This window comes from Eurosta solidaginis, chromosome 2 (genome assembly GCF_040869045.1).
Source record: "Eurosta solidaginis isolate ZX-2024a chromosome 2, ASM4086904v1, whole genome shotgun sequence".
NCBI classification, from domain to species: domain Eukaryota; kingdom Metazoa; phylum Arthropoda; class Insecta; order Diptera; family Tephritidae; genus Eurosta; species Eurosta solidaginis.
In genome coordinates this window covers 6,404,514-6,425,910 of record NC_090320.1, presented here as the reverse complement: position 1 = coordinate 6,425,910, position 21,397 = coordinate 6,404,514, and the positions used below count along the sequence as shown (strand labels likewise).

Here is a 21,397-nt window from a genome sequence, read left to right as displayed (position 1 = left end):
TTCTAAAAATGTGAGGCGTAGCATAACCCGATTAGAGTTCAGTTGGTCTTATGTATTGTAAGATGTCCATCGTGGTCATCTTTATTCTTGCGTCGTAGTTGACGCAGGTTATCGCCCAAACGCTTTAACGCAACTTAAGTAAGGCACACAATGTTAATTGCGTAGACTTCTCGCACACACACCGCTTTCAATACCAAAACAAGAAACTGATGAACTTTACTCTTTAAATATAGTCTTTTTGAAATTTTATTTGTTGAATATAAAAATGTTCACAAACTTAGAAATTTAATATATATGTATGTGAGCTGCTGAAAACTTTTGCTTCTTGACGAGTTGAATGCGCGAAATTAATTGGCGTCATTCAAAGTGACGTTTATGAAGGTAACCCTCATTGTGAGTGATTGGTGTGGTCAAAAAAATTGACGTGGTTAATATTTAATGATTGATGTTATGGTCACTCAACACTTATCATAAGGGTTGCCTTACAGTATGACTAACAATAGAGATTTGACGCGTCCAACGCTTTTATTTAATTGTCTGATCAACGCCCTACATTGATGAGGAGTGTGGTGACTAGTACCTAGGACATACCTAAATATTTTCTAGCTTTTAGTATTATTATTACTTAATGTAAGTATTGTTTTCAATAAAACCGTTTAACTTAAACATTTTTTTTTAATTATTTTATTTTCGTTTTTAGTCTTTATTTGATTGCCTATTATTTCTTATTCTATTTAATTCATTTAGTGACTCATTATTACAAGGACTCTTTCCTGACAATTTGTTACAATCTAAGTTCTCAATACATAATCCTTCCAAAGACTTTACTCGACTCTGCGCCACGTATGCTTGTCCCTCCTCCAACTCTAAAATATCTTGATGTCACTTCTACCGGAATGTAGGTAATATTTGTTCCAAATATGAGCCAAATCGGACATCATAGCTCGCTTTCTATTCATGTATGTATTATATGTTCCAAGTATGGACCAAATCGGACCACAAATACCATTTTTTTTAAAATCTCAATCTTTGCGCCACCTAGCGGCGATTTTTTTTCATAGGTCGCTTTCTATTCTTGTATGCATTATGTGTTCCAAATATGAACCAAATCGGACAACAAATACGATTTTTATGAATATCGCGATCCTTGCGCCACCTAGGGGCGATTTTTTTCATAGGTCGATTTCTATTCTTGTATGCATTATGTGTTCCAAATATGAACCAAATCGGACCAGAAATACGATTTTTATGAATATCTCGATCCTTTCGCCACCTAGCGCCGATTTTTTTCATAGGTCGCTTTCTATTCCTGTGTGTATTATGTGTTCCAAATATGAGCTAAATCGGACCACAAATACGATTTTGGTGAATATCTCGATCCTTGCACAACCTAGCGGCGATTTTTTCTTATTATTGCATTGTCAAGGGGGGTGAACTATATTCCAAGTCTCAAGCCTGTAGTTTAATGGGAAGCTATTTAAATTTCAATTACAACATTCGTGCCAGCCGGCCAACCAGCCAGCCTAGCCTGTAAAGTCAAGCTAAATAAATCCGTTTAAAAAATCTAAATTTTCTATGTGGTTGTGGATCCCAGCACTGGTTACGGAGCGGTCTCCGTTCATTTTTCGGTTATTTGGGAATATCTTTTGACTAGAGATACATTTTTTCGTCTTCGAATTTCTGATCCCAGGTCAAAAATGCGTCTTTTAGCACCGCTACCGACATTTTGGAACGTGCATTGTTGTTGTGGGCTAAAGCAATGAGTTTCCCTAATTTTTCTCAAAAAGGCTGCCTATTATTTAAAGAGAGACCGTGACACTAATCTGTTTTCAACCATTTTTTCAGGAAATTCCTTATGATAATAGTAATCCACTTGCCGAATACTCCGATTTTATTCCTAATTCTGGGTGGCTTATATTCGGTATGCAAAGGGGTATATAATAAAATTTATAGCCGAATTCAAAACATATATCGCCGCATACTTTTAGGCGCACTTATGAACTGTACTATATATATACTAACTGTATATTATAAGTAAAACGTTTACTCTGAATGCAATTATTAAATGTGAAGCATGCTTTAATGGTAATTTAGACGTGTTTTGATTACTTGTTTGCATAAATAATTGAATTAATACAAGATAAATTAAAATTTTCTTCATTTTCTCTTACTTTTTATTGACAATTAAACAAAGCGATTGGCAACGCTGTTAAAATCTCTCAGAAAAGAGAACAGGGTGTCCCTTTCTCACTGAAAAATTTCAGTCTTCTTACAGCGATTGAGCGCGTGTGAACGGTGAAGCGAATACGCAGCCAATGCAAATTCATGAATTGCTTTAAATGTGCGAAGAAGAAAACTTGAACAAAAAGATCTAATTAAAGAATATTAGTAATTTGCATTGGAAATCAATTTTTTGCAAGGTAATTCTTTTATTTATTGGTAAATATACGTGAAGAATAGTGTTTGTATAAAGCAATGTGTATTGGAATTTCTATAATGAGAATCCAATGCAATTTTTCGATTGGGCAGTCGCCATATTGCTTTTCTTGTCTATACATCGCTGGGTGCACTGCTCGCTCTACCGAACTGTACGAATACGAAGACGGCGACAGCGACATCGTGTTTGTGAAAACGAATTGAATTTGCATGGAACAAAAAAGAAAATTTTTAACTTTTTTGCAGCCTGCTCGCACGTAGTCTCTTGCGTTGCTGGAGTTTGTTAGAAAAAGAAAAAACAATAATAAACGCAAATTATATACAAGCCGCGAAAACAACATAAGAAGTGTAAGATCAAAACAAAAGTGTTTTAATTAATTTATGAAAAGTGAAAATTTATTGTAATTTAATTGCGTGTTCGATTGAGAATTATTGGCCAACTTAGGCAGTCGTAGCATTTCGTGTGGGTGCACATGGAGCTCGTGAATTGGTTTTAACGCGACTAAGAATTAATCTGCTAATATATTACGATTTGTTAATGAATGTATCATAAGAATTGAAATGCATAAGTATTATCTCGGGGATTATTAATTATGTATTTAATGGCGATATTGCATTTTCGTTAATAAGTTTGTGTGCACGTAAAATAGAGTAGAATAACGGGCGGCGAGAGAATAGCCTCCAAAAAATTGTGCTGCTAAACGTAAGGGGTCGACCATCTTTCCACTTCATTTTTGTATATGGAACTAGTCAGGCTTAAGTTAATTTGATTATAGTATTATGCAGCGGTGGACGGTAATTACGCGTCCGAAATTGTAAAAGCGTTGCGACCGCAGCATCAACAATCTGGACGCTACAAAAATGTTTCATCAATTAAAGAACATAAACAAAAACCCGAACAATTATCGCCTCGAAACCGGAATGGGATCCATAGTTTACTTGACGCGATATGCCTATAAGAACTGCTAAAACTCGTCCAAAAATATCGGAAGAGGTGTCAATATCTTTGGAAATATTTTTTGACAGAAATAAAATTTCCAATTTCCGCTTTCTGATTCGTGATTCTGGGTCCAAAGTGCGTCTTTTGTCTCTATAAAGATCAAAACGGGCAACAGTCACATACTCCTTTGCGACTAATCGCCGTCAGACCAACGTGTTCTAACATTACACCAACCATATTTTCAATTGCAATGTGGAACCAACGCCTCTAACACCCCTTCTCAAAACTGAAAGTTGCCTTGGACTTCCATTAAAGTATATGGGGAATATTTTGAATAAGGTGCAACGATTTTCCAACTTTACGTATCCAAAAATAGCTGGAGGGCCAAAGGACGCTTTTTGGAGACAACCACGAATCCCAAAACGGAAAATATAAATTTTGGTAAAAATTTTTACCAATTATAAAAATTACCCTGGTTGGGTCCAACACCGGTTTGGAGACCAAAACTATAGCCGCGCAAAACACTTATGTTCACAATTTTTTTTTTGTGGGTACACAACATTACCACAACCACATGAAAATCACTCAACTTCAACTGCAAATATGTCCGGACAGAGATACTATTTTTCTTTTCCACCTTCGGATTATTAATACTGATCTCAACACGCGTCATTTGACACCTCTCTCGATATTTTTGGGCGCGTATTAGCAGTGTCATGCTGTCGTATAGAATTATCGAAATTTTAATTGTCGAGATTTACATGCAAAATAAATTTGTTCGTGGATGAGACTGCACACTCTTACAGTTATACTGAAAGGTGTTTTGCGTAGAAATAATTTTGATCCCCAAACCATTGTTGGATCCTCCCCGGGAAAATGTATGTATGTATGTATTTATTTGAAAATTTGTTCCTAGCACAATTTTGACAAATTATTTAACAGTGCTAGTCATGAATAGCATGAGCTATAAAAATTGAACATTTATAATAATAATAAATTAGATTAATCAAATTAAAACAAATTGTTCCCTCTAAATGTTATTTCTTTTATTAAAACCTTTTACTGGTCTACTTTAATCTTTCATTCGTGTCCATTCCGATTTCTCGCTCGTTATATTGTCTCTTAAAGCATCCTCTTTTCATCACTTTTCTATCCTTTCATTCACTTTATGGAAGATTTGTCAACCGATTTCAATTGGTCATATAGTTCTCTCCTTCAACCAAAGGGGATAGATATCCTCTTTGCTTCAACCAAAGAGCTTCAACTACATATATTTTTAACGAGCACGTATGGACATGACGAGAATAACGAGCGGCTAGTGTGGCCAAAGAGGATAGATATATCTATCCTCTTTGGTGTGGCTATCTATTACAGAGTTGCCAAATCATGCAGTTGGTTTGTTTTTCACCCTTGCAAACCTACGATGAATATGTTGAAAAAGAAGGACTACTGTTATGTTGTTTTTGGGAAATGTATGTCAACAAAAATGTAAACAACTCATCGGAGTTGGTTAACTATAGGAATTTGTGAGGTTTATTGGCGCGTAAATTGTATTGCATAGCACACCCACTGCCGTGAATGCCAATACTCAGATAACCCTGACGGAAGTAGTTAGGAACACACCACAGAACAGTGCTTGATGGGTTCTGCACATAAATACTATGGATCCCACCGCGGTTTCAGAGCGGCTCGGGATGCTTTTTGGGTTTATCGTGAATATCTTTTCATAAACACGCTTTCGGATTCGCAATCCTGGATACAAAACGCGTCTTTTGATACCTCCGACATTTTTAGACGCGTATTAAAAGTGTCATGCTGTCGTATGGAATTACCAAAGCTTTTGAGTCATCAATCCTGGAAACCCTACTAAAACATACTATGAAGTAAGTTATACCAAGCTCTTCCCGATCTACAAAACACCCACTGGAGAAAGTTGCAGGCCTTCCAAAACTCATTGGACTCAAATCACCCCCTCTTAAACTAATAAGTTGCTTTTATATCTTATTGCCCATTATAACAAGCTGTAACCCATGTAATATTATTTTTTTTACAATATTAAACCAGAAAGCCGCTCCGATGATGGAGGATCTGACTAAAAATATTATATTTACAACAAATGCAATAGGCGCCAATGGGCAGCCTACCACCATACAATATCAAACAACCGATGGCACGATACTGAAACAACCAAAAATAGAAGGCCAAAAAGCAGAACAGCCTACATTTTACTACACAACCACAAATGTAAGTGCAGCTTAGATATGTGTGCCATAATACTTATATTAAGTCTACATCAATGTTACAGGGAGGCGCTGCAACCACCGTTAATTTGGCACAGTTGACCACCGACGACAACAAAACATGTTACATTGCACAGCCAGTTGGTGGATACAACTACGCCCTGGTGAATGGTATGCAACTAAATCAGGGTGGTACCATCGGTATTGCCACGCTGGATGCGCAGGGACGTTTGCAGATTGTTAATCAAAATAAACCCATTACTGCAGTAAGTATATATAAATGTACATACTTATTTACCCATAACTACAAATAGTAAATGTATTAATAACTCCGTACTTTTTTACTAGTCTTTGCAGACGATATCACCAATACAGAACACCATCTCAAATATCAGCTTTAAGTGTGATGTATGCGGTTTGATGTTTTCACACTTGGCACTCTTGAATCATCACAAACGTATTCATACCCAGGATGGTAGTGATCAGCAACAACAACAGCAAGCACAACCAGAAACGATAGTAGTGAATGCACAGGGATTAGTCCAAACACAAAATATAATAACAGATAATGGACATTTAGGTCAGATACAAATTGTGGCAACTGAAGCGTTGGAACCAGCTACAGCCGTATTGCAACAACAGCAGCAGCAACAACAACAACAGCAGCAACAGCAACATACAAACACTATCACTACAAATACCACTGCCCATAACACTGGTGGTACTGAAGTAACCGTCACTACATCCAACCATAGTGGCCTAAAATCAGTGAAACTCACACAATCGAAATGTGTAACGTGCGGCAATCAAATGTTGCAGCCAGCAAAACGTAAAGGTCCGAAGTTGGTGCGTTGCGAGGATTGTCTACGTGCCGATCAGGAGATGGCCGCACAACAGGGCATTGCACCCACGCAACTATTTGTTGCCGAAGATGGTGAAATAAAATGCGAAATAAATGATTATGCTGCCAGTGCTGGAACGGAGTCCTCTCCAATGGATACGCTAACAGCTCAAGGAGGAATGCTGACACATCAATTGCAGGTAATTGGGCCAAATTCACCTGAGCAGAAGCAAGAACAAACGAATACATCTAGCAATCATTCACTAAAGAAACGCAATCCGCAACAGGTGACAAAGTGTTCAAAGTGCAATGGGTCTGGTGTTGTGTTTGTAGGTACAGGAACACCAGCCACCAAACAACAAGCTATTAACATCAAAACTGAGTAAGTCACAATGATAATTACCCAAACATTTAGTTAGCGCTTACTTCAAATTATTTATCAACAGAAATCCCAAACCTTTTACGTGCAACATTTGCGAAGGTACATTTTCGCGTTATTCGAGCCTTTGGTCTCATAAAAAGTTGCACAGCGGTGAGAAGAATTACAAGTGCACTATTTGTGGACTGGCTTTTGCAAAAGCGGTATATTTGAAAAATCACGCAAGGATACATACAGGAGAAAAACCGTACAAGTATGTTTATGCGAAATTTTAACTATTTGGAGAGATATTTAGTATTTATATTACGTTTCCATTTATTTACAGATGCCAAACTTGTGGCATGCAATTTTCACAATCGCCACATCTTAAGAATCACGAGCGTACGCATAGCGGTGAACGACCTTATGTATGTGAAGTATGCGACAAAGGCTTTGCACGTCATGCCACTCTGTGGAATCATCGTCGTATACATACAGGCGAGAAACCGTATAAATGTGATATTTGTGGTTCGGCATTTTCACAGGCGGCACATTTGAAAAATCACGCAAAAGTGCATTCCGGCGAGAAACCATTCCGTTGTGATATCTGCTCGGCCGCATTTGCTGATCGTTTTGCGCTTAAGAGGCATAGAGGAATTCATCAGAAATATGGTAAGTTATTGGTACTTTTTTCAAGGTTTTTATTTGATTCGTAAACACCAGCAGTTTTTCTCCCAAAGCCTACCTTGATTTGAATTCTGCATCATTGTCACTAACTCAAAAGGCAGTGTATAAATTTTTTGAGCTTTTCATCAACACCTTACAAAGCTCTCTTGATATTAACTTAATTAATATAAGTTAACCGAGATATGCGTCGGAGAAGATGTATGTCGGGCTTGTATTCCAATATGTGGTATGCTGCCTTTTCAATTTTGTATTTTAGGAGAATTTTTAAAAGTATTTTTATTTGCGTTATCCCGTCACCAGTATACCACATATATATAACATTTTGCTTGGTTTCCAGAGCATTTATTTCTGTACAAAACATCACTTAAGTAATTTTGGCTGAGACACCAGTTAGCTTTTGGCAAAATACTAGTTATTTCTTTATAAAACGATTTTATTTTTCTAACTAATTAACACTTTCTAAATTCGCAGGACAAACAGCCCCACGCCAGCCAGCGCAAACACCACAGCAGCAACAGCAACAACAACAATCCATGAACACGGATGGCCAGTCAGTAATGATACACAAACAAGAAATACCAGAAATGGATGACGAAGCGCAACATGAGGTCATCATATCTGGTTTATAGACAAAAGCGGCAACAGCAACGATTGCCACAAACGCAATTATTGCTGCGCAAAGGTATCAGTTACATACAACCACTACTTCAACTATTCCCACATTTACGGCAACGAAAACGACGACTAATGCACCGCTAACAACACAACAACAATCACCAGCAAATCAACAACAAACAACGATCACACTACCACCACTAGCTGTGCAGCAACAAGCAACAGTGGGTGTTGCTGCAACAACTGTAACAACAAATAGTAATAACCAACAGCATCATATTACTCAACTTCAGCAACAACAATCGCAAATGACTCAACAACAATATAGTACTACTTATTTGCAAGATGCCGCTAATACAGTTGGAGGTGCCACAAACGTAACACGCCCACAATTGCAAACGGTAAGTTATTATTATCAACAACATACAGCTACAGGGGAAATAATTGTTGCTGCCACACCAACAGCTGTGACATCGGCTACTGCGGCTAATGGTTATACACATTCGGGTTAATATTGTGCATAATAAATTTTATTATTGCACATATTTATTAATGGTTGAAATGCTTAAAGGATGCTTGAAGCACATATAACTTGACCCAATTTCGTTTTTGGTTATTTAAACATAGTTTTTGCTCTTCATAGCTAAATCATTACTTTTGTTAGTGGCGAAATTCTACATTCGCCTTACTAAATTTCATGCCAATGCAATATCCCTAAACTTTTGTATGTAATTCTACTTTTTGCTCAGCAATGTTTGCGTAATCTCCCTAATTTGTACTTTAATGGGCGTTGCAGTATAATTAGTGGAACGTTAAAATAAAATAAATAATAAAATATTATCTTAAATATTTCTATTTGTAAGTATATATACCTATAAAAATATAAAAAATAAATAAATTTTAACAGTAAATAAATAGAACTAATATAAAAAAAAGATATAAAACAAATTAGTGAAAAATATAAGTAAAATGGCAATATAACGCATTTTTGCGTGGAAACTTCTATGTAAAAAACTACGTAAACTATGTATGCACTACGTAATCGATACGATAAAATATACATTAATAAATACGTAAATTTAACGAAAAATATAAATACAAATATTGTATACTATAATGATGTAGCAAGAGACGTTTGAATATAAATTAAATTAAATGGTAGTGATTTAAATTACAACTAAGTTAATCTTAATCAAATACTTTAATAAATAAATCAAAAATGAATTTTTAGAAAATAAAAAACAAAGTTTTTCATATCTGAATTTCATCAAACTACCTCCGGGTATGAATCCAAACTGAAAAATGGTAAGTACAAAGTTTTTGATTCAAAATGTTTAAAAAATAGCTACATATGTACTGTTTCGAAAAGCATGTGGAGACTTAACTGTGCTTTTAATTCGACGACTTTTGGAGTTTTTTCATAAATTTGTTTTCTTATGGAATATGCTAGATATTTAAACTAGTTAATCATTAAAGGCGGCCGCCGTGGTGTGATGGTAGCGTGCTCCGCCTATCACACTGAAGATACTGGGTTCACGCCCCGGGCAAAGCAACATCAAAATTTTAGAAACAAGGTTTTTTCAATAAGAAGAAAATTTTTCTAAGCGGGGTTGCCCCTTGGCAGTGTTTGGCAAGCACTCCGAGTGTATTTCTGCCATGAAAAGCTCTCAAAGAAAACTGATCTGCCTTGCAGATGCAGTTCGGAGTCGGCATAAAACAAGTAGGTCCCGTCGCGCCAATTTGTAAGAAAAATTAAAAGGAGCACGACGCAAATTGGATGAGAAGCGTGGCCTTAAATCTATTCGGAGGTGATCGCGCCTTACATGTTTTTTTAAGCATTAAAGGAACGAAGCAATAAATAAATCTCGTAGTTTTGGCAGAGTCTTGTTTTCATCAGCTTTAATTCACTTTAGTACAGTTTTTTCGAGAAAAGCAAACTTGCAATCCCGCTGTAGACCTGAGCTGCTAAAGCAGACGTTACGTGGAACCCTTTTCATTTTTTATTTCTTTAATAAAGTGCCCTTTTGTGATAAGAAGAGGTAGTTCCAAAGCCTCTACATAGTAGAAATAGTTTACCATAAAAGTAGTTTTTTACCATACTTTCCTAAATAAATTCATGGCACTAGAAGGCATACAATGACATCCTTCAGTTAATACTGTTTACTAAACATTTTTTGGAATTTTGGTGGTTTCCTTACATCAACTATTTTCCACTTTATTTTGATACTTGCAACTTATTGCTTCACAGAAGTTCAAAAATGACCAAAAAAGCACTTTTCCACATCTTTAAGCCCAAATATCACTAAACCTAGAGCGAATTAAGTTGAAATTTTAAACATTTTTTAAAATAACCTTGCTGTGTTTCAATAGACACAACACTTCGAGAAATAATTAAGACGGTGCGCTTTCTTTTCGAAACAGTCTTTAGTACAAAACTTTTAGAATAGCACATATCAATATTTCTTTTTATTTTTAGGCAAAATCAGTGGACCATTACCGATTCAAAGCGGATTTTGAAAAATAAAACTAAATAAAAAGAAAAAAGTTCAAATTTAAGTATGCTCCCAAAAAGCAATAACAACAATTCTGCTTATCAAAACTGATAAGGATATGAATTAGTTTCTTCCGCTTTTTTGGCGACTTATCAGGCGCTTTGTACGAGTATACACGACGTTAAAGGGAATATCTGGTGACATTGTGTAAAAAACTGGCAAATTTGAACTGAACTATTATGTCGCGAATCATATCACTACTCCTCTCAGAAGACGGCTGGCTGATATTATAATAGGCAATAATCATGCATTACTAGTTTAGCTGATAGTTCATAGCCTGTTTAAGGTTATATCCAGAGAATTGTGCGAAAGGCTCATGCTGAAAGTCGGCCAATAGGTAGGTTGTTGTTATCAGCACGGCTTCAGAACTGCGATAGCACAATTTTCAACCGAATTTTGAAACAGGGCTTTTTCAACTGGCTATCGAGATAAGCTGATATTTATGTGAGGCGCCGAAATAGGTTTTGAAATACAATTAAAATCTCGAATTGGACCATTCAAAACACATTACACCCTCTATATATAAATACTTACATCCGTTCAACTTGAATTCATCCAATAAAAAAGAACCATCAAATTTTATTTTATAATTTAATTTATTAAATAATTTAGTTATAAATTTTCGTATTAAATGTAATTTAGTCATTTTATTTTATTTTGTTTCTGTATAAATCAGCACACTTAGTAGCTTAAGAAATCAAAATAATAAAATTAGCGCTAAAGACAATTGTTATACTATAGTTATTTAAAATATCTGTAATTAGATAAATAAATTTTAAAAATTTTACTAATTTAGGAATAATTTATTACTTTGCATTTTTAGTTTGTTATGTATGCATGTAGGTGTGTAAGTGTGTGTGGGTTATATGCATGTAATTTTTATGTGTGTGTGTTCATTAAACGAGTTCATGAAATAAGGCCATTAAATGCTTAGAAATACGTAAATAGTAAATATATATAGTTTTTATTTTAAAATTAATTATCCTTATTTTTTTATGATTATTGATTTAATATCAATATCAATATTTCTTATGTATGAGTCAAACGAGATTATAAAGGATGAGTATGAGTTTAGTTAAATCAATACATATGTACGCTCCTGGTAGACAACTTCAACTCTGGCGCTTCAAGCTTCGCAATATTTTTTTTATCTTTCTTTAAATTACTAAATTTAACGATTTTCAATGCCATTTCATTTCTTATACATAGTGATTTTGCATTTCTTGTCATTGTTTTTTTTTTTTTTTTTTAATATATTTAAGTGCAACTCTATACACAACTCGTTATTTAGCTTGTGTTTTTTTATATTATTGAGTGATCTTCAGTTATCTAATATTGCAAGCACTTTTCATTTGATTTCAATTTTATTAAATCGCCATTCTTTATCATCATCCTTATTTACCATGCTGCTAGCGCTAGCCTTAGTACATATTAATAGTTTTTTTTTTGGAAGCAGTAGGATATATTTATGTTTTAAATTGTTCAAAGCGAGTTAATGATTTGTGATGCTAAAATATTTGAAGTTACATAATTATTTGCAAAATTAAGATGGCTGGAACTGTAACTTAGTTCTTAATTTTTCTTTTTATACTAAGCGTGCTTTGCACACAGAGTATATTAACTTTGATTGGATAACTGTTGGTTGTACAGGTATAAAGGCATCGGGATAGATATAGACTTCCATATATCAAATTAATCAGTATCGAAAAACAATTTGATTCAGCCATGTCCGTCCGTCCGTTAGCACGATAACTTGAGTACATGTTGAGATATCTTCACCAAATTTGGTACACTGGCTTATCTGGACTCAGAATAGATTGGGATTGAAAATGAGGGAAATCGGATGAAAACCACGCCCACTTTTTATTTATATAAAATTTTGGAAAACACAAAAAACGTGATAATTTAGTAAATAATACACCTAGCCTGTTGAAATTTGACATGTGGACTGATATTGAGATTCTTGATAAAAATTTGGAACATTTTTTTAAAATGGGCGTGGCACCGCCCACTTGTGATAAATTCAATTTTACAAATATTATTAATCATAAATCAAAAATAGTTAAACCTATCGTAACAAAATTCGGCCTTTACTATAAGGAATGCTTTGAAAAAAATTAACGAATTCGGTCAAGGACCACGCCCACTTTTATATAAAAGATTTTTAAAAGGGTCATGGACGAATAAAATAAGATATATCTTTGCAAAAAAGAGCTTTATATCAAGGGTATTTCATTTCCTAAGTGGATTTATAACAATAAATAGGAAAAAATTCAAATTTAAAAAAATGGGCGTGGCACCGCCCTTTTATGACTAAGCAATTTCCTGTTTCGGGAGCCATAACTCGAAGAAAAATTAACGGATCGTAATAAAATTGGATACACAAATTTTCCCTATAGCAAGAAATATTTCTAGGAAAAATGGACGAGATCAGTTAAAGACCACGCCCACTTTTATATAAAAGATTTTTAAATTGAATTATAACATTAAATTTGAAAACACTAAAATTTTTGAAAATGGGTGTGGCACCGCCCCTTTTATGACTAAGCAATTTTCTATGTTTCGGGAACCAAAACTCGAAGAAAAATTAACATATCGTAATGAAATTGTGTACACATATTTTCCTTATAGCAGAAAATATTTCTAGTAAAAATGGACGGGATCGGTTAAAGACCACGGCAACTTAGATATAAAACAAGTTTAAAAGGGTCGTAGACTAGAATAACAAGCTATAACTTAGCAAAAAATTGTTTTGAATTAATGATATTTCACTTATCAAGTTTTATTATAAGAGGAAATGGGGAGACATTTTTTTATAACCGGGCGGGGCCACGTGTTATGTAGAAAAGTAATTTATCTGAAATGAAATGTACAATTGAAGCTCACGCTGAGTATATAATGTTCGGTTACACCCGAACTTAAACACCTTTACTTGTTTGATAATAATATACAGTTCGACTAGGAATGATTGCTGTGCTTTACAAAACCTAATCTCTTAGGTACGGGATGCCATGTCATGAATCAATGAGCGTACTATTATTTAAAATACCATTATATACATTATATAATTGGTGAAAAATCGTCGCGGTTTGTATATCGAGGCATGAGAGGCGTAATCATGATAAATCCTGTTCCGCTATGCAATCACGTGGAAGTTTCTTAACTCCGATGTAAAAAGGTTTTACGGAGAAAAAATTTAGAGTGCGCCCCTTCACAAAGTACATAACAAAAAGAAATTATGGGCAGATAAACGTGAGTAGGAAGAGCTTGAGCTGCTAGCCAAAATTTTACCAAACAATTCGGCGTAGATGGAAGGTGTCAAGCCTGAGGTGAACGCATGTAAAAACACAAATGGCAAGCTGGTAACAGATGTCAGCATGGACGGATAAAGCACCCAGGGAAGACGGTGAAGCCGAGCGCACAACGAAGGCTATGGAATTTCCGTTTCCACACGACTCTGGCGAGACACAATAATATCTATATAAAAAAACAACAACTTCGCGCTCGCTGATGGATGGCCCGCGGATCTTTTTAAAATACGGCGGTAAGGAGTTGGTAAAGTGCATCTTCTATTTATAACGTGTTCGGTTAAATACATGCCTGATGATTGCCCAATACGCAAAGTACAAAGATGCAACAAAATCCTCAAGTCGCTTACCGACAGCACTTGGACAAAGATAAATAAAGATTGATATCCACTTACAAAGCTATTGGCCGGCCGCTCATATGCTACGCTTCACCAATCTGATCCCCTGGTCTTAAAAACACACTGCAAGAGGCTGCAGGCCTACCAAAATGCTGCATTTAGAACTGACCCTGAATGACTTGTTATAACCCCTGAACCCCCAGCGGGTTATGGGGTTAGCATATACCCGCGGTAGGTATGCCTGTCGTAAGAGGCGACTAAAATACCAGATTAAAGGGGTTGCATAGCGCAAGCTTTTCAGGTTGCCAGCACAATATATAGCTTATCCAAACTCAATTGTCAACCTCACCTTCGAGCGGCGAATCCCGTTTCACTTACAGACGAGGCTCTGGAGACCCCAAGCTCCTCATGGAACTTGGGGGTGGGGAGGAAGGGATGGCTTGAAGGTTTAATGTGGCCATATAAATCGTTCCCGAGATGGTCGGGAGAGTACCTTAATGGAGCTGTGTTACCGGAACCTACCGGATTTGTATCCGGCAAAGGACCATCACGTCGATAACACTCCCCAAGGACTTCGGGGAGTAACCTTATCGCTACAACAACAACCCCTGAACATCATCTGCATAGTGAGACACACGAGCTCAACGCATAACAAAATGTTGAACAGACAGTTTTTGCTAAATTGTCACAAACCTGTGCACTCTGGCAAATAACTGCTTAATCTAGTGCCGCTCCAAGAAAACAGCAGGGAAGCACCTACCGACGCAGCCGTTTGATCCACATTAGCATAAGGAGCTCCTAGGCGAAATGTACGCAGAATCGGTAAAAACCTTGGCTAGGTCGCGTCCGATGAACCCCGTTATCAGTATACACTATCTCTTGCCTCAACGGTTCAATCCGGTTATATTGAATCGCTCCCGAGATGATCTTGCTTATAACTTAATGGTGCTTGTTACCGGAATTTTCCGGATCTATATCCGGCAAAGGACCATCATCATCGGTAATACCCCCAAAACCTTTGATGATTGTCCTTGTCAGCCTTTATAGTGTTGCATTTAAGATGCTGTCAAGTTTACTGTGCGAATGTTTGAACTCATCGTGTGCAGACTTATTGGTCTTTATCTAAGCGGTTTCGAACCAGGCAAATCTACCATCGACAATATTTTCACTACAGAGAATCTGTATAACCAAAATATAGGTACAGAGATTGCCAATCTCCTTGAGTCTTTTGCTAAAGTTATTTAAATTAAGAAATACCCAGGGTGATTTTTTTCAGTTATTTTTTTTGAATCCCTTTTTTATACTTTGTTTTAGTGTCCAGGATGTGATTAAATCTATTACTTTTTTATATAGAGTACACATTTTTTTTTTAAATATTTAATTGTACTTTTGATTTAAATTTTGTATTATTTTTTATTCAGCAAGAATCCTTCTTTTAATTTTTATTTAACACTAAGAAAGCGCATAAATTAAACTTTATCTAGCTAAATACAAATATGAAGAAGAATTATTGTACATGCATGAATGTATGTAATTTTACATTATTATTTGTGTATATGTATGTAAGTATAATACATTCATGAAAATTTAGCATTCTTTTTTAGAGATTTGAGACTGATAGGAGAAAAGAGTGGAAGATTTTGTATGTATATAACAGAGATTTTCAGTAAGTGAGTATGTATTTATGTACTAAGCTTATATAGTAGGTATGTATTTATTAGTGATCTGCAGTGCCGAAGAAACACCGGGCCCGGTTCTTGAACTAAAGGACCCGAGCTTTACATCAACCGAAAATACTTGAATGCAGAAGCCGATTTCAAAACAAAGTTTCAAAAAACTCCAAACTCCTTTTATCTCGGAAGACCCATAAAATATCTTCTGTTTCTACCGATGCGCTGGGCGACAAAAACGCCCTCAAATCGATTGCAGAAAACCCCAAGTCAGTTGCAGACAAAAATACTCAGATTACAATGATACAAGCAGTTCGTAACTTCGAGTATGGCGCTAATGATATGTGCTAGCATCGCAGATATAATTTAAACACCCTTTGCTACTCTTCGCTTGAATCACATCTTGATACACGCAGTACCACATCACATGGTCGCTTAGATTGGAAAAACAAGTCTGTAACTTCCGTTGTCAACTCCTGCCCAGTGAACGCCATATTTTCAGTTCAATGAATTACCTCGGTACATGCTCTTTGAAACCAACTCATCTGTCGGTTTTTGTAATGCTTTTGCGCTCATAATTGACCAATGGAATGTTTGCGGCGTAGTAAAGGGGAAGAATTGTATGTCGCTATTGTACGCCTATTCTTGGTTAGCTAGTTTACCAGGAATCAATCCCAATACCACCCTTGCCTTATTATATTTTTCAAGAATGACAAATGAGGACAGTGACAGTTTGATGACACATGTTACCTCTTCTTCATGGCCAAGGTGTTTTATTAACATGAGTACTGCTTAGTCGCTTCTTGGATGGCTTTTGTGGACCTCTGCGGTAAAAATGGTAGCGATTGCAACGTTTTATGTCGTGATGTCTTATGACTCTTTGTCTGATGTTGTCAACCAAAGGATTGGTGAAAAGCTGCCGGAAGAAAGTGTATTTTCGAGTCCCACAAAACGTTATCGCGTTGGGTATCTTGTTATATATTGTTAAGAAGACCCTCACGATTGACTACATTTTACCAGCACCAACAGCGAGCCTGCATTTCCTAAGATGTTACCCCATTCGTCTCATTCTTATTGGCGGATCTTGCGAGTTTATTGGCGCACAAGAGCCCGTTCTCTCACATCTGCAGTTTCGGCTGCGATTTTTGGTCCAATTTACGGAATGAAAACTAGATGCGGCCCTAGTGTCTTCCCTGTCGAACATAGTAGGAATTGGTGAGATTAAGCAAAGTACTATAGTCGCTCGGAAGTTATGAAATCGGCTCGTCGATGCAAGTAACGATGGAAATTTGACAATTTCCTACGAGTCTCATGGGGCAACGTTTCTAAATGTATCTATTTGCTGTGGCATCGGTTGGCAAATTAGAGTAACACGGGTCTTGGATGATCCCCTCCGACAACAGGTGATGGAGATTTGTAGATGCTAACTCCAATGTCGTTATGATCCGACCTTAATGAAAAGTGTCCTTTCTTAGGGCTACCGTTAAAAGATTTTGTTGAAAATATACCAATGTATGCGCCGGGCAGGGTAAAATGCTGCTTAATAACAAGAACAGCAGCATGACAAATTGTAAGATCTCTGTTGCTACAAAACTATTATTTAAAAAAAGTTTTGCTGGTAGCCAATAGATTCGGTACTTAATATACTCGGCACAGCACATCACTAATATAAGTATTGTATATATGTATGTGCAGCATGTAAGCACATTAGGGTGTCCAAACGAAAATAATGTTGGAATTTTAATGATCTGCTTTGAAATATTGGTGCATATTCATAGTTGAAATTTAGTTACAGCTTTTTTGACAGACAGCTCATATAACAAACTTTAAGTTTGAAGTTCTGTACCATACCCACGGAAAAGGAATTTTTACCCCGTTTAAGGTTTGTTGCAAACTATGTATATTCTCTCCATCATTAAGACCTGAGATATTTAAAATTGTAACATTATCCTTTTGGACATCGCTAATATCCAATTATACATGTGGATATATAAACTAGGAAGCTTTTCTCGTTCGAATGCATTTTGAGGTTATTTCATTTCATTTTCATTTCAAAGAGAGGCTTATTATAAGACCAAATTCCTATATGTATCTATATACAAAGATACATACGATACTAACCAACAAATTCATAAATAAAAACAAATTCTTCCAATTCCAAACTCTATGAGAGTAGGTGTGTTCGGAGAAAAAATGCCAGCACAAATTTTCCAGCGTAGCAATTTATAGAGAAGAACATCTTGCCCTCTTAATGGCCAACCTAATATAAACGCACGCAAGTCATTTTCTGTCAAAAATGTCTCATGCACATACAACTTGTATGATCGCAACCGAAATTGGATTTGCTGCGTGAAAACCTAACTCGATTTCCAATTTTTGTTCTGCGTGACATTTAGATTTGACGTTTGCATACATGTTTTACATTGTCGCCACGCATGCTTATTTCGGTTCGGGCAAAAACACCGGTTGTTTGCGTGCGCTAAAAAAAGCAGGTGCGGTTTTATTAGGTTGGCTTGTTAAGGAGCGAAATTTGCTAAGTTTTCAACAAACAGAAATTAGCAAATTTGTATGACTTTCAAAAACAGCTGTTTTTAATTCTTTCGTTTGCGGTTACATCTATTTATTATTAAGGCCGGGTTTTTCAGTGCGAGTTTAAACTCTAGTTAAAGTTTAATAGAGTTTAATGCTGCCACTTCGGCCGCTTAAGCTGAGATGAACAGCAAAATTTTATGTTATCGCACAAAGTGGCAAGGTTTAACTCTAGTTAACTTTAACTAGAGTTTAAACTCGCACTGAAAAAACAGGCACAAATCTTTGAAATTTACATCTATGTAGTTGTTTGATTTTGAGATTTATTTTCTTATTAAGCTGGTTTTTCAGTTTAAAGGAGTTGATGGTTTTGCAATGAAAAATTCAATCACCTGATTCACAAACATATGTTTTCCTGGTTGGCAATTCTTGCTGGAAGAAATTTTCCCAGCACCAATTTGCAACTTCCTCTTGAAACTTCAAACTTACGCTCTCTTGTTAAAAATCATACAAGTTTTTTGTCTCACCTTTCTGCAGGCCGTCTTTTTACAAAGCTTTATAAACCTTTTTTATTTTTCATGAATTTTGCGGTTAGTATCTAGAATTATTTTTATGACTGTTTTCTTAAATACTATGTAAGCTACAAACGACGTGGTGTATCATTACGATACGAACATCCCAAACTTATTATTCTCTACATGCGCGTACTTTCCAGCGTCAATGAGCCAGCGGCAACATCAGCTGACGCTGTCAATAATAACATATCCGACGCCGCCGAAGTGGCAGCACCTGCTGACGTAGAACGCTTCTTGGTACTGCCGCGACTATTGCTTTTTAAAAATCAACTTGTGGCACGTGTAAGCAGCTCATCATCATCCAGCTCGGCCAAAGCAGCTGGCGAACCAACATCAATGGTAGTAACGCGATTGCCACCATCCGATGCGGAGGGTAATTTAATAACGCCACCACTCTCAGTCGAATGCACTGGCATTATGATGCAGACGAAACTTTTGCCAGTTTGCGAGTCACGCGGATGCAATGTAACGGGATTAAATTTCTCCGTTTGTCCATCAGTGTAGGTTTGTAAACGTTGATAAATCTCTGGATAATGTTTACGTAATAGAACGCCACGTCTTGATAAAATATCGAGTATATTTGAGAGTATGAGTTCACCTTGATTTGTATTCGAGCGTAAGTTTGGATTAAATGTGAGTATGAGTATCTCGGTGGTGGTTTCGGGTACAGCTACAACTGTTAACGGTGATTGTGTTTGTTGCTGTTGTAGGCCTTGCTGTTGTTGTTCCAATTCAGCTAAGATGCTCTTACAGAGTTTCAGTTTGGCACAACGTGAGACCAGCTGGCGTTCCCAGCGTACTGGCGCCTGTCCCATGCCCGGCGCTTCACTAACCACACAAACGGCTACATAAATTAACATTTTCGAGTCTGGCTTGTATTCGGTACTTAATTTCAATAATTCCGAATACAGTTCAAGACCCATTTCAGCGGGCATCAGATCGGGCCAACGCACATAGGATGCCTCGCCCATACACTGAAAGCCGTGCTTAATGAAACTCTCAGCCGCTTCGGCGGAACGAAAGAGCACCCGTACAACGCCACGTCCTTGCGATAGAAAGCCCATACGTGCCAATAAACTGAGGTGGCGTTGCGAATCTACATCATCCTTGCATGTGGCTAACACTTGGCGGCACAAATTCGACGCGCGTGAGTGTAGACACGCTTTGCGATGTTTCTCCCAGTGGGCGCGTCGACATTCACGCGAACAATATAAATGGGTACAATTGTGGCATGACTTGTAATACTTTTTGGCATCTGCGGGTGTGGTGCTACGATCGCACTTGGTGTTGCGGCATTTGATCTGCAATTCGGATGTTGTCTTATTATTGGACTCGGAGCTGTCGCCGAGCGAGACACGGCGCGTCGGTAGTGTGGCGTTGGTGGTGCTGATGATACAGCTGCCACCTCCAGTTCCGCCGTTTCCGCTGTTGGTGGCCGTATTGTTGTTGTCTTGGATAGTGTTGGCATGCGTCGTTGAGTTGGTGGCATTGCTGCCTGACGCGTAGGTTTTGGCATTGCGATTTTGGAGTTGTTGTTTTTGTTGTTGCGGTGCATCACCTTCACTGCTTCGTCGCAAACGTTGTTGTTCGGCTTGTAATTCAACTAATAATTGCTGTTGGGATTGTTGTAGTTGTGTGAGGGATTGGGGATTTTGTGATTGCTGCTGCTGCTGTTGCGGCATATGACGGACCAAAGACTGACTAACTGCTGAATCGCCTGCGAAATGAAAAAAAAAAAAGATAAGAATTATGCTGGAGTATGGTTTGTCAAACGTTGCTCGTTGTGGCATCAGAATTTTCACTAAATACTTAAGTAGTTCCTAATATCTCTAGTACAACGGCAAGACATTCTAAACGACTCTATGAAGAGTTTACACGTTTTATGCTTGTAAAAATATGAAATGAAAAATTTAAAATGGTTTTAGTACAATATTTTATTCTGGTTTAATACGAGTAGGAATTTTTTGTTTTAGCAAAAGAAATGAGTCAAGCATGCATGGAAGGATTAAATCGTACTACTTGTATTGCAACGCCGAAGTTGTTTAAATAAGTAAATTAAATTCTCCGAAATTTTTTATTGTACAGTTAGGAGTATTCAGCATGATCTCAATAAGTCAGGTAGTTCACAAACCATGCGGCATTGGATTGTATTTTGTTTCCATATTTTCAATAGGACAATTCTTTCTGTTTAGAAACCATGGAATGGTAGACAGTTTTTAATTTTTCAGTCAACAGTTTTCCACACGCAACAACAAAATACTTTGGTGAAATATTTCTGCGGTTTCTACATGTTCTCTTCCCAAACCCA

General features: G+C 36.7%; 3 protein-coding genes across 5 annotated transcripts in view; 1 reads left to right on the top strand and 2 right to left on the bottom strand.

The window, feature by feature from the left end:
- The window catches only part of Ir40a (Ionotropic receptor 40a), a 70,599-nt gene extending 66,152 nt beyond the window's left edge, over window positions 1-4,447 (bottom strand). Inside the window, 1 exon segment of the mRNA XM_067764208.1 lies at window positions 3,848-4,447. Coding sequence (XP_067620309.1) covers window positions 3,848-4,094 — 247 coding nt within the window. The 5' untranslated portion in view covers window positions 4,095-4,447.
- On the top strand, window positions 2,280-9,306 carry Clamp (Chromatin-linked adaptor for MSL proteins). Of its 3 annotated transcripts, none has more exons than XM_067764209.1 (7): window positions 2,280-2,420; window positions 5,441-5,620; window positions 5,682-5,882; window positions 5,965-6,839; window positions 6,904-7,089; window positions 7,162-7,487; window positions 7,974-9,306. In XM_067764209.1, exons 2-7 carry the CDS (start codon window positions 5,453-5,455, stop codon window positions 8,129-8,131), a joined length of 1,914 nt encoding a protein of 637 aa, XP_067620310.1. In that variant the 5' UTR covers window positions 2,280-2,420; window positions 5,441-5,452; the 3' UTR covers window positions 8,132-9,306. The 3 variants fall into 3 exon arrangements, with proteins under 3 accessions (XP_067620310.1, XP_067620311.1, XP_067620312.1); XM_067764210.1 differs by lacking the exon at window positions 2,280-2,420 and adding an exon at window positions 2,591-2,784; XM_067764211.1 differs by lacking the exon at window positions 2,280-2,420 and adding an exon at window positions 5,241-5,259.
- Window positions 9,307-11,255: 1,949 nt separating this feature from the next.
- The window catches only part of LOC137239184 (nuclear pore complex protein DDB_G0274915), a 339,788-nt gene continuing 329,646 nt past the window's right edge, over window positions 11,256-21,397 (bottom strand). The window contains exon 9 of the mRNA XM_067764206.1: window positions 11,256-20,806. Coding sequence (XP_067620307.1) covers window positions 19,356-20,806 — 1,451 coding nt within the window. The 3' untranslated portion in view covers window positions 11,256-19,355. The remainder of the gene's footprint in view (window positions 20,807-21,397) is intronic.